The sequence below is a fragment of the Corvus brachyrhynchos genome, unplaced genomic scaffold (assembly GCF_000691975.1).
Source record: "Corvus brachyrhynchos isolate BGI_N302 unplaced genomic scaffold, ASM69197v1 scaffold346, whole genome shotgun sequence".
NCBI lineage: Eukaryota > Metazoa > Chordata > Aves > Passeriformes > Corvidae > Corvus > Corvus brachyrhynchos.
The window spans coordinates 4311283-4327625 of NW_008238644.1; the positions used below are offsets into that span (position 1 = coordinate 4311283).

The window sequence follows — 16343 nt, forward strand, 5'->3', positions numbered from 1 at the left end:
CCCCTGGTGCAGAGCTGGCCTGGCAGGATGCTCAGCAGCCACCACCCCCTCAGAAGGGCTGAGCTGTTCAGGGACTCCAGAGATGCTGTAGAAGCTTCAAGGAAATACCACGAGTTACTTTGTCAGTTATGCTGCATCCAGGAGGGATAACACTGATTGATCCCAGCCTAGCTGCTTAGCACGGCACAAATTGCTTTTTAATTGCAACTGGAGAAACTGGCTTATCTGGGATGTTTACAACTCATCTTTTAGAAAACTGACCAGCTTACTCTCTTCTCCTCTTCCTTGGGGCAAAAATCTTTCCCTCCTGGCATGCCCTGGAAAAGGCCAGCAGTTTTCTGGAATGCTTCCCAGCCACTCAATACAAAGACTTCATCCAGCACTGCTCCAGATGCCCTCTGGGTTCCTCAGCCTTACCTCAGATGTACCTCAGGCACACCCCTGGCCCCGTGGAGCAGGCAGTCTCTGGCTGAGCTGGAAGAAACCCCTGCCCTGCTTTGCAAACAGCTGTGGAAAGGTCCCACACGCCTCCTCCTTGAACAGCAGGGTGTTCCCTGATAGCCCTGCATTGCCAAAGCATATTTAAAGCATTCTCTAGGCTGTAAGGAAGGAAAAGCCTGGAAATGTCCCCTCCTGCCCCTGCCCAGGCATTCCCAGGATGGCTCTGCTTCATTTGCAGCACACTGGGCCCAAATGTCATCAGTTAGGAAAGCAGGAAGAGGGGGTACAGCTGTCCAGGGAGCACCACTGACCCTCAAAGCCCCAACCACTGCATTGACCCTTGTGCTCACTGTGCTGGACAGCACACTGGCCCTGGAAGGACTGCAGGGGCACACAGGGGAGTTTCGTGCATCCATCACTTTGAAGCATCACTCATGGTCCCATAATTTGCATCCCACTCCTTGAACATCTCTGCCTTGGTCAGACAGTTCCACCTCCTTCTCCTGGCCACATCGCCTCTCTCCTGCTCTTGCAAGCTCCAGGTAAGCTCCAGGTGCATAAATGAGGCTCTGCAGGGAGCCCCAACAAGGAGAACCTGAGAGCTACAAACAGACACTTCCCACTGCAGCCCCTCCAGGCTGGGCAGAGGATCTGCACGACTTCACAGCTCCACACCAGGAGCAGAGGCCTGTGCTGTCCACAGAAGCTCTCCTGGGACATGTTCTGATCCTGCAAAGCTGGCCAGGACAACAGATGTCTCCATTCCCTTGGGGTCCATTGCTGCTCCTCTTCTGACTTAATAACCAATCTGCCCCGTGTTCTCCCAGGGGAAGCACAGGCTATCTGCTGACAGTGCCCTCCTCTCCTCCCCCACCGAGTCCTAGAAGATGATCTGTTTATGCAGCTACCCCTTCCCCAAGCCCAAACTGTCTTTCAGTGGTCATGGGGCCAAAGGAATGACTTGGGTCTGTTCCTAAGAGGAATCCAGCCCTAGCTCAGCTGGCAGAGACAGGGAGAAACCTCCTGCCAGAAAGTGGGACACAAATGGTCATGTCCCCAGTGCAGAAGGAGGGGTCTGACAGCCACCTTCCCTCTGCCTTTCTTCTTCTAAGTCAGCCTGGACTGTGCTCACAAAGCTCCCCTTGCCTCAGGACAGCACAGACCCCTGGCTGCACAGGATGTGTCCGGTCTGGGAGCCCAGGGCCACCCTCACCTGGAGCCTGGCTCTGCAGCACCAGGCACTCCTGAGCAGCCTCAGCATGGGCTTGCTTCAGCTCATGTCTGCAGCATCCTGCTAGGAAGAGGAGCTCTGGCATGGGAGCTATTAGAGTGGGTGGCAGCAGATGGTGAAAACAGAGGGGATAAGAAAATAAATACAAAGAGGCTATCTTGAGGGGAGAAGTCACCACATTAACACTCTGCTGCTTACACAGTGTCTTCTCCCAAAGTCTAAACAAACACTGCTCGGTTCCTGGCGCACAGGAAGCTGAGGGAGGGGGACAGCACTGAGCACGCACAGCACTGCAGAGCCCTCAGAGGTGCTGCAGCCCCAAACCCTGCTCAGCCCTCCATACCCCAAGTGTTTGCAGGGGGATCCCATCCAGAACAGGGAAATCAACCAAGCAAAGAGCCTGCATGTCCTGCTTCCCACAGGTTACGCACAGTTTAGGGAACTCCATCCTTCCACCAGCCTGGGTGTGGGCACAAGATCATCACATCTGCCCTTTCCATGGACTGCAGGGTACTAATGGATGCTCTTGCCTGACATCTTCAGAAAAGCAAGTGGAATTCATTCCCGAGGGAAATGGGGAGACTGCAGGGACTGCCCAGTGCTGTCTCACAGGAAAACCAATGTTCCTTGTCCATCACACGTTCCCACAGCAGCACAGTTGCTCACCTGGAGCAAAGCAATCACTTTCCCAGCCCTCACACAGCCTTGGACAGCAGGAGCCCATCTCTTGCTGACTGCCACCCCAGGCTCTTCCATCAACCCCAAACTCTGGAGTCTGCAGGACCATTTCAGTTTCTCTGGCCACCAGCAGCAGTGGGAAAGGTCTTTGCTTCTAATGCTCCTCCTGAGAGACCTCCAAGGGTTGGGAAAAACAGCTAAAAGTGGGGAGAGCCTGGCTCACCAGGCTGCTCCATGCACTCAGGAACACACTGAGGACAGCTCACTCAAATCAAGAGCCCCCAAAACCTGCAGCCCTCATCAACACCTCCCATCTGGGTCTGTCAGAGTGCCTCAGCAGGGAAACACCGAGGTGAAAGCAGTCTTTAAACACGCAGTGGCTGGCTCAGGCAAAGGCAATTTATTATGTTAAACACGTTATTAAAGGATCTAAAGCAACAGAGCAAAGATGTTCCAAGAAAGGTTTGAACTCCCCCAGCAAGGGGCTCCTGGGAGTCCTCTTGTTAATACTTTGCACGGGCTTGTCTGCAGCTGAGCCTGCAGTGAACACAAATGCCCCCTCAGTCCCCTCGCAGAACCCGTTTCAGTTCAATCAATACAGCCTTCGGGGAGACTTGAGGAAGCAAAGCTATTAGTGGGACCACAGTTAATTCCAGGGGAAAGAAACAAGCAACAAAAGCAATAAAACTGATTGATTGCTTATGCAGCCACGGTAACCCTTTCCTGTCTGCGTCCCGCAGCACAGCAGAGAGGAGGATGCTCATGGGAAAAGCCCTTCTTCCCCAGGTTTGGCGTGGTCTCAAAGGGCAGCTGCAGGGCATTGGGCCGTGGCACAGAGGTGGACAGGGGGCTGGGAAGAGGCAAAGGCTGCTCTGGGGAAGGAAAGTGCCATTCCAGGAGATCCCATCAGCAAGCAAGAGCTCAGGAAAGCAGCAGGACCTTCAGAAAATGGGACAGCATGTGGTGACTCCAGCTTTGGGTGAAGTCATGGTCCAGCAGCACACCTTTGCTGGGCAGGAGAGCTCAGAGCAGTGCAGGGACATCCCCCTGGCAGCCCCAGGGACACACAGCTGTCAGCGCCTGAGAGGGGCCCCCTCTGCCACAGCAACAACACACCAGGAAACCAGCCAGGCCCGCGTCTCCCTACCCTCACAGCTGCCTTCCCCACACATCTCCCCATTCCTTCTGCCCCCTCACATCATGCTGACTGGAGCTGTAGGCATTAGGTGGGAAGGTGACTGCCACGGCTTTGCTTTCTGAAGCACCTCAGACAAGTGCAGGAGCTTGCAGAGAGCCTCTGCAGCAGCAGCAATGGTGGCAGCAGGGCCTGGGTGAGTGCCCGGTGCCCAGAGCAGCACAGGGGGAGAGCTTGCCAGGTGACAGCTGCATAGGAAATAACTGAGAATATGTGGAGATAGAGGCTCTGTAGCAAAGCAAACTGACTAAAAGGCAATGCCAACATGAGCTGAAGGTTCTGCAAGCTGGTGGTACAGAACCACAGGATCGTTCAGGTTGGAAAAGGTCATCAAGTCCAACTGTCCACCCAGCACCACCAGCATGTTCAGCACATGTTCAGTGTCCCCAAGTGCCACACCAACACTTCCAGGGATGGTGACTCTACCATTTCCCCAGAGAGCCTATTCCAGTGCTTTACAACCCTTTCTGTGAAGTTTTTTTTCTTAACATCTAATCTAAACCTGCCCTGGTGCAACTTGAGGCCATTTCCTCTTGTCCTGTCATTTGTTACCTTGGAGAACAGACTGACCCACACCTGGCTACAACCTTCTTTCAGGGAGCTGTAGAAGGTGAGAATGTCTCCCCCTTTTCTCCAGGCTGAGCTCCCCCAGCTGCTCCTCATCAGATTTGTGCTCCAGACCCTTCCCCAGCTCTGCTGCCTTTCTCTGGACATGCTCCAGCCCCTCGATGTCTTTCTTTTCTGAAATGTATCAGCATTTCTGGAAGGGTAAAGCCTCTAAAACAGCAAATCCACAGCTGCTCCATCTACAGGCCTGTCCTTTCACTCTCACAGGCCACCACAGCACCCAGGGACTTGCACCTCTCAGCCCACGAGATATCAAACAGCGAAACAGCACAGGCTCAAAATGGGGAACCAGCCACAGGCTGAGCCTGGCACTGAGCCTGCCTCCCCTCCTGACAGCACCAGAGTTTTTAAAAAGTCATCTGTGCTGCCTCTCCTTGCTAAAGCCACACAGCTGTGGGAAGCACCCGACTGACCTCCGAGCCCAGGCCGCAGGCGGTTGTCGTATCCATCCAAGAGCCTGTCCAGGATGCGCGTGAAAATGGTGATGTTGTCTTTGCTGTCATCCACCACGTCCGAGACGTGCTTCTGAGAGAGCCTGGCACACACAGAGCGGGGAAAAAACAGGGAAAAAAGGTTAGGAGGGAAATCTACGCTGTGCATGCTCTGAGCAGCTACAGGGAATGAAGGGATGCTGGTTCCTGCTCCAGCCTGGACTGCAGGATGGGACTCAGCTTCTGATAGAGTGATGTGTTTGCAGGACTCAGCACAGGGCATTTCTGATCAACTCCCCACAGACCTCACCACTGAGGCTCCCTGCTGCCCCATTCCCACCTTTCCTTGCTCAGAGCCAGCAGCACCAGAGGGAGTGGTTTAGGAGCCCTAATTTAACAGGGAGCCTGCCCCAGTGTCCCTTGCCTGCCCCTAAGAAGGGAAATTTTCTGAGCAGAGGCTGTGGGAAGCTCAGTCATTCAAGCGCCACCATCTCCTTACAGGCAGCATGGAAAAAGTGACACCAGTGATTTGCCAGATCGAGCCATTTCAAAGATCTCTGCCCCAGGGAAGAGGGGAGACAGAAAAGTAAGAATTCAGGCTTAAAGCCTGATCATTAAAACACTCAGTGAACCATCTCTGCAGTTTGCTGAACTTTCCCTGTTCATAAAAACAAATGAGTTTCCACATTCCCATCTCTGCTCAGCACAAGAAGCCTGGAAGCCCCCAAACAAGATGATCTTCTCAGAACACATTCTGCCCCAGGTGGAATAAAACAAGGAGTAAATTCCTCTAAAAAAAGCACATCTCACTGAACAAAACCTTCAATGCAGTTTTGCAAACACAAGGGGCTCAAGTAATACATTTGCATTTTGTGTCTTCCTTTCAATCAACAGAAAAGGAGATTGCGAGTCCTTCTGGAACCACCTGCCTCTAAAAGAGATTTCAGATGGCACAGAGTGCTGTGGCTTCAAGCACAGCTTTCCCCAGCAGAAATAGCTGTTAGGACCAAAACAAATGGAAAGGCAGAAGATTAAGTAACAGGAAACAAAAAAGAAAAATCTATAGAGATTAAGAGTTTTCAAGGAAGATGGAAGAGGAAATAAGAGAGAGACAAATGAGGCCCAAAAAAATGATTAAGAGGCACAGAGAGGCAGAAGGATGGCTGAGGGAGCCCAGCCAGGCAGGGGAAAAAAGGCTGCTGGAGCAGAGGGATGCTCAGCAGTGGCTCCAGCAGCCTCTCAGGAGCAGGGAAGCCCTGACTGGCAAACTGGAACTAAATGGAGAGGGGAATAACTGGGGAGCACTGGCCAGAGGAAGACCACGAATGCCACAAACCAGAGGTGGTGGAGGTGAAATTCATGGCTACAATTACCAAGGACAGCACCTATGATCATCTGAAGTGTCATCCTGGGGGAAGAGAAGCCCCTAAATTGTCACTTCCTAACACTTCTGCCCCTTTCCTTCCCACCTCAGCCTTATTTCCTTTGCTGTGTGCAGCCGCTGGTTTGAGCATGTACCAGGGGAAAAAAGAAACCCAACAAAAAACTACAGGAAAAGGGATATTATTTAAGGAGTTCAAAGCTTAATCCTGCTGCATCCCATCTGGTCAGAATGGTTACCCCTGACACTACTGGTGCACCTGTAAATACACTGTGCAGGGTCAGTAAGGTGACAAGTACCAGAGCTGGCCTGGAGTTCTCTATCAAAATGTTCGCCCAACAGAAAACCCAGATTCTGTGAGATAAAAATAGAGCAAAGAGTATTTCCTAGCAAAAGAGGAAAAATTGAGAGCAGGGTACGGGTACTTCTAGAGTCAGTTTGAATCAATACTATTTAGAATGCTGCAGTTAATTGAAATACTCCGTTTTGGGCAATTCTGACATTAATTTTCATTGGCTTCATTGACCAAACGCTCTGGGAAATTGCATTTCAAGTGCCTGAGGTCCACTTCTCTGAGGGGTCACATCCCACCTCTCACAGGACCACTTGACCTCTGCTTTTTAGCAAAGCAACACCTGGAGGAGTGGTCAAGCCAGGAAGTTGAGCCTCCAGGAGCACAGGAGGGTAACACAGTGCTGGAATCCCAGTTTCCATAGGGTACGGAGGTGAGGCATGGTTGGGATAACACCTAACCCAGCCCTAACACAACCAGCCGGATCCAAACCACCCCTGACATTACAAACTGCATCACAGCCCCCAAGATTTCCATCTGAATGCAAAATGCTGCTTTTGGCTTTTCATCGGGGCTGGAACTCCCTGCAGGTAAGCAGAGTTTTGAGAAATTTAACAAATGCCTGCAGTAATTAGTGGGGTTTCAATTGTACCAGCTTTCAATAGATGTCATGGCTAAAAGCAATCTGTCCCAGTGTCTGCTGATGAGTATATAACCATCTATAACTTATGAATAGCTAGCATGCTCGTGAAAGCTCATTCATTAATGTTTTATAAGCTATCTTTAAAAATTACCCATCATATAAAGAGTGAGAGGACGGATTTTTGTGAAGGAACTCCTGGCGGAGGCTCAGCGGTGATGGGAAAAATGAGTTTACAAATTTCAAAGCTGTTTTACTTAGCCTGGCATTTGAGGGTTTGACTTCAATGTGAGCAGTGTGGGATTCACTCGGGAGGTGCTGGGGGAAGAGCAGCGTAGGCAGGACAAGGGAAGGTGCAGGCAGGGGAGAGCCAGCAGCACCTCTGCCTGGCACCTGCTTTGGGCTAATAATTCCTTCCCCAGCAAAGCTCTGGGCTGCCTCACCTCACCTCAACATAAAGCTAAAGCTGCCCTTTAGCAAGGCACAAAGGAACTGCAAAGAGATGTGGGGGATCAGGGTTTTAAAATAATTAAAATCCTTTAGGCAGGAAGGACAGAGGTTTACAGCAAATTTAATTAGGATAGGCTTGAGGAAAAGTCATTACCTTGCCACCTGTGCATAGGCTCTCTGGGGAGCTGTGCCACAGTGGCACAGGGGTCCCTTTGCACACAATTTAGGAAGCAAATCCTCCTGGGGACCAATATTCTGAGCAATCCCTGCGTGGCAGGTGGCGAGGGAGCAGTGGCTCCAGTGAATACGCGATGGGGAGGAAAAGGCAGCAGTGAGGAGGGCAGAGCTGCAGGCACAGGGGATGGGGACAACCCCCACAGCCATCGTGGGGAGGGGACCTGGCCCCAGCAGCTGGAGGTGAGAGAGCAGAGCCCAGGGCTGGCTGTGCCTCTGCAGGAGGGCAGGGTCAGCGTTTACAGGGCAAGGCAGGCTCAGGATGCAGCTGCAAAGCCAGACCCAAGCAGACAAAGCAAAACAGGCAGGACAGGGCGGCAGGGGCAGCGCCGATGTCTTTTCATGCATGAGAGTCCTTGATCCCTACTGGACTTGTAACAGCAGACAGCATTTCAGTGTCCATACCTGGCACTCTAAAGGCTTTTCTAAATGTTTTATAGAAGTCATGTATTATTTGCATTTCTGTCCCTCTGAGCAGAGCTCCTCTCTCCCCACAGCTGGCGGCATCTCCGTCTTCCTTCCTCAAAGGGCTCCCCGAAATCACTCAGCACAGGCTCTGGTGGGATGCAGTCACGGAGTAACAGGCTCTCATCTCCTCCAGACAGCTTCCAGAGGCTGGGAAGGTGAGGCTGGCAGCAGCACTCTCCTTGCCAGGACAGCCAGAGCCTGCACACCCAGGCACAGGAGAGCAGCGTGCCCAGCCAGGGCTGGCAGATAACCACGGTGCTGCAGCAGCTCAGGTGTGCTGCCCGTGGGTCATTACACCATTAGCAGCCAAACAGATGAAGCAGATTGATTTTCTGTTCTTTAAAATAGTATTAAAATATTAAATGGGGCAGGGGGAATCTCTCTTCCAAGTTAAAACTCAGGCAAGCAGAGTCCTTGCTCAGAATGAATCGTGCAGAGGCCAAAGCTGAAAATAGGTTTTGTTGCAAAAAATGCTGACAACTGTCCTCAGTGAGAGCACCTCAAATAATGCCAGTGTCAGCCACGTTAGGGACTGAACAGTCCCTGGGTGAAAGGCAGGGGGACAGGGACAAGGGGAGGGTCAAACACAGCAGAAACCCTTGTTGGTGCTTTGCCCTGGGCTACTTCATGCAGGTACTGACCCCAGGATATTTAAGTTCAGCAAGAGGACTGCAGCCTTGGCCAACAGCCCTTCCTGGGAGCTTCGGCGCCATGGTGTCAGCGTTCAGCCACTGCAAAACGAGCCTCCAAAACCTGCCAGGGAGGGAAATGAGAGAAAAGAGATTTTATTTACTAGGGAAAAGCAAACAGTTCAGTTTTTAATGTTGGGCAGCAGTCAGTATTTCTGGGGTCCCATATTTGAAATCTCATGGAACCCCCAGGAAACAAAGGCAGCAGCGTGCCCTGGAGCACTGCTGGCCCTGGGGAGCTGCATTGTGGGGTGAGAGCCGAGCAGGTAAATACACATAAAACCCTCACAGCAGATCCTGCAGCTCCCCAGGTGCTTCAGCAGCAAGTGCAAAGCTCCATTTCCAAAGTAACCACACTGGCTATTCTTCACCCATCCCTTCCCTCCACCTCACCCTGCAGTCCCAGTCACCACCTGCCCCTTGCAGCAGTCCCCAGCTCACCCGGTGCCTCTGCTACCTCGGTGACATCCACACAGCAGAACCACTTGTGAAGTCTCAAGACCCATTTTTTTTCCCAACATCTTTTTCTAGACAGTTAAACCCTCATCTAATTCCGGTAATGACACTGCCAGAAATTATTATTAAGTTTGACCACCGAGGCCCAAGGTGGTGGGAATGCTCGACGATACTACACTTAGCGTGCTCAGAGTTTTCATTAATGCTCAGTTTTACTTTTATTGTGATGTTATTGCACATTTAACTGCCTTCTCCTTTTATGTATCTCATTATGTTGATGCACCTTGGAGCAGCACTGCCAAGCAACAGCCTGGATAAATACAGCTTGTCGTGACATCTCCCCCTCACAACGCTCCTTGTCTGGCACACGGGGGATTCAGCACCGTGGCAGCCAGGCACAGCCAGCCCCTGTGAGCCCCCAGAGCCAGCAGTGAAGGCTCCAGTCAATCACAGCACGCAGAAACCAGGGCAAGATGCTGGTGCCAGCCAAATGGGACCTCTGCATTCCTCCACTCAACCCTGCAGAGCCTCAGGCAGCTCCTTCCAGCACTGAAGGAGGTGCTGGGAAAGCCAAACTCCAGCAGCTGGACAGCAAATCTCAGCCAGGTGAGGCTGCCCCAGGGTGAAGGGAGCAGGGGAGCTACCTTAGTGCTGCCAAGGAGCAGGGGTTTCTGCACAGGGACATGGGAGAGGTGAAGCCCCAGCAGAAATCCCGTGCAGAGGGAGCAGGAGGCTCAGCCAAGCGGGATGGAAACACCTGGAGATCACACAGGAGTACCTGGCTACCCCTGCCCCTGGGAGAGAAGAGGCACGAGGCCAGGCTGGCTGATGTTTTGTCACATTTCTGCATTGGCGTGATGCTTGTTTTTTAGCTCTAGGAGCACAAGAGCTGCCAGGCAGGCAGAAGGTAAGAGCCAGACACCACCAGTCCTTACCACCCACCTCAGCTTTTGTTCTGGCAAGATAGTCACTAACAGCAGGCACAGGGGAAAAAACAAACCCAGCATTTGGCCCTGGTTACCTTTATCTTCCTCCCCATCACTCACTTAAAATCCTTTCGAAAATTAATGCAAGGATTAATTGAGGCACAGTGTGCTCAGGCTTGATTTAATCAGGATTCTACCTGAGTTCCAGCCGGGGAAGCTCATCCTCACAGCAAAGGAGGCTGCAGGAGCCTCTGGCATGGACACACCCACAGCTCTGGTGGGAAAAGCCCTGATTTGGGATGGCTCCTCTGGCTCTCGCCACCTTCCAGCTGACAAAGGGACACACAGCCTTGGAAATTCACGTATTTGCTGATGAAGCCCAAATTAACTGGCTGAGCATCTGTTCTGTGGGAAATTCCAACATTTCAGGGAGACTCGATCCAAATCACGACAAGGACAGATAAAATGTTGATGTTCCTTACAAGGCAAATTCAGAACTTCTTCAATGAGCAGCTTCTCAGTGGATTTCCTTTCAACTTTTCCCTTTCATTTCACTTCAACTTGCATATTATACAACAATATTTAATTGATTTTTTTTTCCCTAAGGCAATTTCAAACACTAGCCAAAAGCAAAAAATAAAGATATATAAAAAAATACAAGAACCACTGCTCTCTTCACTCTTCCCCTCCCCAAAAACACCGCTGAGAATTTTCACTGGAATCAACATTTTCCCATTCAGCTGCTGATTTCAAAAAATGCTTTGTTTGGGCAGAATTTGCACAGCCAGCAGACTCTGACCAGGGATCTCCACACAAACAAGGACACTTTGGATTTGCAGCAGGTGCCTCCTGGCTCTGCAGGAACTCCTCTAGAACATCTGGGACCATCTTGATCAGATTTGGTGAGATCGTGGGTGGGGAACATTTTGCACCAACAGCGGAAAAGTGAAGCTGAAGAAAAGAGTACCAGAAAATGGAGGAACAAGGTAATTCAGAGGGTCAGGAGCAGTGATAAAATCCAGAACACCTTCCATGTGGGTGCCAAGAAGCTCTAAACAACATCATTTCCACTAAACATTGTTCATGGAGTTTTCCTTCAATATTCTACAGAGGTGAAGGTTAATTTTCTACTTTGGATAGTTCTGATGAGGAAGATGCTAGCCAAGGGTAACAGGGCTGCTTGAACTAAGTCAAATTTATGCTTAAGTCTCATTTGAAGCATCAGAACCAGTTCTACACACCCACACTGGGAGGAAAATCTGTTTTCACTACTTGCCCAAGTGAATATTTTGCCAGCCACATCTCAGTTTGTTCACACTGAGAACGTCCCCAAAATGGGGGTTTGCTATGGCTGCACTTACGGGCTCGGGAAGGACAACACAGCCTGGAAAACAGCCTGGCACTGTTTCCTATCCCTTTCCTTCGGTTCTTGCACTGTGTTTTCCCTGGGAAGTTGGATAGAAGAGGCTGCAGGGCGTTTTCCTCGTTCTTTGGCTACTTTACACTTGGAGATGGATTGAGAAGCAGACCCAGTCCTGCTCATCACCTTGCTGCCAAGCAGGAAACGTGGTGGAAAACACACGGAGGCTTTTGCAGAGGAGGAGGTTTCACCATTCAGACAGTTCAGGGCATCTTCCAAAGCTCCCCACAGCCAGATCCCAGTGTGGTTCCCATGGCACAGCAGCTCTCAGCATCACTTATTCCCTCTCCTGGGGCTCTTGCAAGCCCAGCCACAGGCAAACACAAGAACCCAGCTGGTGCAAAGGGCTTTAGAAGCCCAACAGCTACTGGCCACGCAGCCTCCCTACTAAAATCAGCTTGTAAAATCACTCTCGAGGTTCCAACAGCCCAGTAACTGATCTCCTCAGATTTCAGCACACAAGAGTAGCTCTTGGAGAGGATGCTGATGGCAGAGCAGATGAAGGGGTCCCTCGGTGCACAGCAGCAGCTGGAGCAAAGGGAAGGGATGGGAACACCCACGAGTGTGCCTCCGGAAAAGCAGCACTGGAGCTCCTCCAGCCCGTGCTGGGGCTGTCCTCGTGCAAGGCTATTCAGCTGTCACTTCCCACTCAGGAAAGCTCTGAATCAGCCAACGCCTTGATCTGAATACCTGCAGGGATCCCTGATCCTCTGGAAAGCAGGGGGAGGATGCAGGCAACGTGCATTTAACTGCGTGTAACCAAGTGAGGGTTTAGGAATGTTAATTGGCTGTTAACAGCCTCAAAGAAGAAAAAAAAAAAAACCCTCAAATCTCTTACTAGGACTTGCTGAAGGGAAAACTGCACAGTGTCCATGAGGAAAGAAGTGCAGAATGTCCAAATTTCTAAGCTCGGAAAAGAGTGGTACAACTCTTTAGACTGACCCCCTCTTTGATGTAAGTTCAAGAACATCTCCTCAGAGCTTCTGGTTCTCATCTGTGTGTGTGCAAGATGGAGTCTAGAGGGATGGGGTGTGTTCAGAGCAGCCCTGCACTTCTTCCTCCCTCCATCTGTCCACTGCTCGTTCCTTAATGGCACGGTTAGCAAATGCGTTCAGCACTGATTGTGCAGTCGCTGGTAACCCCCACAGCCGAATCCAACGCAGGTTTTCTGAGGAGCCCTGCTAACGCTCTGCAGCTGGAACCCAGCGATGCTTGGAGTTTACAACACACGGAATTTGGCAGGTGTCTCCATAACCACGCACCTAAGGGCTTCACGAGCATTCCCACTCCTCCCCAAGACACGCTCTCTGTCCGACATCGACACTCCAGGGAAATACAGCCTTCCTGCTGGATGGGCTGTGAACAAGGAATTGGAAAACCTTCCCTCCTTCCTTCCCCTCATGACAGCGATGAGCTCCAGCCCCTGCTCCCACTGAAGCGGGTCTGGGAACTAAAAAAAAAGTGCTGGAACCTTCCAAATCAGCTAGGTACCCTAGTAACTGTGCCAACACTGGGTATCTCCTGACTTGGCACATGGAGCCTGATCTTCCCAGAAACCCTTATTCTAGAAATAATTAAATATTCTGAAAAAAAAGAGTGATTAGCACAGGCTTACTGCTGACAAGGGAGAGACACAGAACTCTGGAGGTGGAGAATGAAAGGTAAAGCTTGCAAAAAAACCCTGAGAGAACGGCCAGAGAGGGGGGTACTGCAAGCACCAGAAAAGAAATGAAGGCAGAAGAGGCCCATAAACCCCCCCGGGCATGTTTGTGAGAGTCACATGGGTATCTCACCCAAATTACTGCCTCCTGGGAACACACACAGCCAGGGGAACCATCTGATTCACTCAGCAATAGTCTCACCACCCAGGCAGCATTCAGAAACCAGCCCAAAGGACAGATTTGCCCCAGCACTGCACCCAGAGCTGCTGTCCACCTGTGGTGTCATTGGATCAGCATCCCCACATGCCATGCAGGGACACCAGTGGCATCAGCTGGAGGGGAGCTGAGCATTGGCAGCCCCCACTGAGCCCCCAGGACCAGCAGTAGTTCCTCATCTTTTGTCAAGTCAGATATCTTGGGGAGGGCTGTGCAGCGAGGAGCTGATGCTGGGAGCCAGCTGGAAATCAGACTGGGAAGAAGAGGCAGCCTCAGCCCAAAATCCCAGATCAAAGCACTTCTGTGCAGGAAGAAGAGGGTGATCCAGAGCCTGGTGGTGTCAAGCACCATCTGCCCACCTGCACAGCAGCTCAGCCAAGCACAGCACTGTACGTGACCTCACAACACCTGCATATTTACCCCCAAATTCAGGAGCACTTACACAGCACAAGAAGCTCATTAAAGCCCTTCCTCATTGCACTGGAGCCTCTCCAAAACAGGTCCCAGGCAGCAGGAGAGGTCCTTCAACACCCCTCAAGGACTGCATAATCATCCAGCCTGCACGGGCTGTGCTCTGTCCAGCTGACCCTGACCCTCTGTGAGCACACCAGGCTTCTGGTGACCACTGCTGTGCCTCTTCAGTGCTTCTTTGAGCAAAGCTCCAAGCTCTCTCCGCAGCCAGCAAGTGCTCAGCGCAGCAGCAATAAACACAGGCGAGGCACACGCTGCCCTGTGTCCCCGCTGGCGAGGGTTTTCTTCAGTTCTCAATCACTCCAGCTGAAAAGGAGGGTCCCTCACAATAAAAACATCTTTTCATTTGAGGGCAGGGGCAGCAATGAGCAGCCACAGCTCATCTGGAAGCCCGGAAACGGCAGAGTAAGGCACCGTGGTGTTTCACAAGACCCCTGTCTCAACATCCCTTTGCTTCCCAGGTTGTTTGCATCCCTTTGTTCTGAAATGAGCTCGCTGGGACGCCCGTGTGCACGGCGCAGGCACAGACACCCAGTTCAGCACACACCGAGGCAGCCCAGCCCTGCCAGCCCCGAGCTCTACCGGCACCAGCCAGCACAGGGCCAGGCTGGCTTTGGGAGCCTGGATCCAGCCCAGTGCTCTGTTTCCATCACCTGAGGTCGCCCGAATTTCTCCAGCTCGCCTCTAGTTCTGGTGCTGCACAGATGCTGCTGAAGGCCAGAAGCTACAACAGCGTTCTGCAGAAATCAGAGACCAAGAAACCGGCAGCAGCACCTCCGTCCTCCTGGATCAAACTTGCTGTTTACCACCTACGTGGAGAAACAGCCCTGGCTCGCAGCGAGGGGCGCGTGGCAGAGGAGCCACACAGTCCTCGACTCCCGAGCGTGGAAATGTTTGTGCTCACCTACCCAAGAGGCACACACTGTCCCTGCAAACACACACACACCGTGCAAGCCATAAACAACCTCCCCGTGAATCTGCCACACGCAGAAGGTACGAGGCACACGTGATGGTTACCAAATGTGTTGTCTGCGGCTCTGCAAGGGATGCCAGCAGAAGAAGACACTTGTAAGCAGAGGCACCAGGCAAAGAAATTAAAGGTTTAGATAAACATGTAAATCTTGGGAGCAAGCCTTGAAGTGGATTTCTTCTCTAAGTTGTTCTGCTGGTAACGAAGAAATAAGGTCCGTGCCCAACTCCCAACCCAGCTTTAATTTTCCAAAATGAGAAGCCGCTTGACAGTTTTTCCTCATCAAAACAAAATTAATCCAAGTATTGCATCTCTCTACTCAAAAACACATCCAGAGGGACTGTAGAGTGATTCACACCCACAACTGCTATGGGAAACCGTTTGCACTCATAGTGTAACAAGCCAACACTGATTCACCCACATAATTACAGGCAGACACTGATTCACAGCTACTGCAACTGCAGACAGACTGACTCACAATCAAAGCAACTGCAGACAGGCTCACAATCACAACTGGAAATACAACCGTGCTGCCAATACCCACGGTCTGCAATTCCATGTACACACCAAGCTCTGGAAAACTGGCCAGCAGTGCAAACACTGCACACCAAGCCCTGCGTTTCTTTTGCTGATGCTTTTGACCTTCACCCCAGAGCCATCTTTCCTTTGCTGATGGAACAATCCCCACACCTCAGCAGCTGTCCCTGCCCTGGCAGCCCCCGCAGGAGCCCAGCACGACTTTCAGAGCCTGGCCCCAGGAGCAGATTGAGACACACGATGCACACAGGCACAGGGAGTGTGTATGGTGCAAGACATCCCTGTACATCCACTGTAATGCCACACACGGCTGCACCGACTCTGTGCTTCTAGAATATGAGTAAATGCAAGCCAAGTATAATACATTTAGCCCATGGGCAAAGGAGATGGCAAAAGACTCACCACTGGGCAAAAGCCTGAAAAGCTGGATTATTTACTACACTCTCTGGCTGGGCATGTAATTATGTCAGTGTTCAGCCTGGGTATTGTGCTACTTTTTGTAAACAGTTGGCAGGAATACTCCGACCGAGATGAGGGGCTGGGCTCTGTCTCCAGTGTTGAGAGAAGCAGGCTGAAGAGGACACGGTCTACTTAGACAAAAAGAAACTGAGGTGAAAGGACACATTAAGCAGGAAAAGCTGAAGGAGAAGCTGAGAGTGAAGTGGGACAGGTGGCAGTCTACAGACAAAGGGAGAGGAAAGCAGAAAGAACAGAAGGAGAAAAGCTCCATGATGCAGACTTGTGACAAGAAGCTCCAAAGCGAGGAAAAGCAGCAGTCACCCCGTGCCGAGGGTGTCTCGCAGCAGTGCAGACAATGCATCTGTGCCTCCCCACGCGCTCTGAACCGGGAGGAGATTCCAGGGGAAAGGACACAGCAGCCTCCGGGCCAGCGTGTGCCGAGGGCCCAGGTGCAGCCGCAATCCCTCCAG

General features: G+C 51.6%; 1 protein-coding gene across 1 annotated transcript in view; it reads right to left on the reverse strand.

Moving 5' to 3' along the window:
* Positions 1 to 16343, reverse strand: part of GABRA3 (gamma-aminobutyric acid type A receptor alpha3 subunit) — a 73321-nt gene that overhangs the window by 54807 nt on the left and 2171 nt on the right. The window contains exons 2-3 of the mRNA XM_017737495.1: positions 8693 to 8821; positions 4586 to 4707 (exon numbers count right to left, since the gene is read on the reverse strand). Coding sequence (XP_017592984.1) covers positions 4586 to 4707; positions 8693 to 8821 — 251 coding nt within the window. The remainder of the gene's footprint in view (positions 1 to 4585; positions 4708 to 8692; positions 8822 to 16343) is intronic.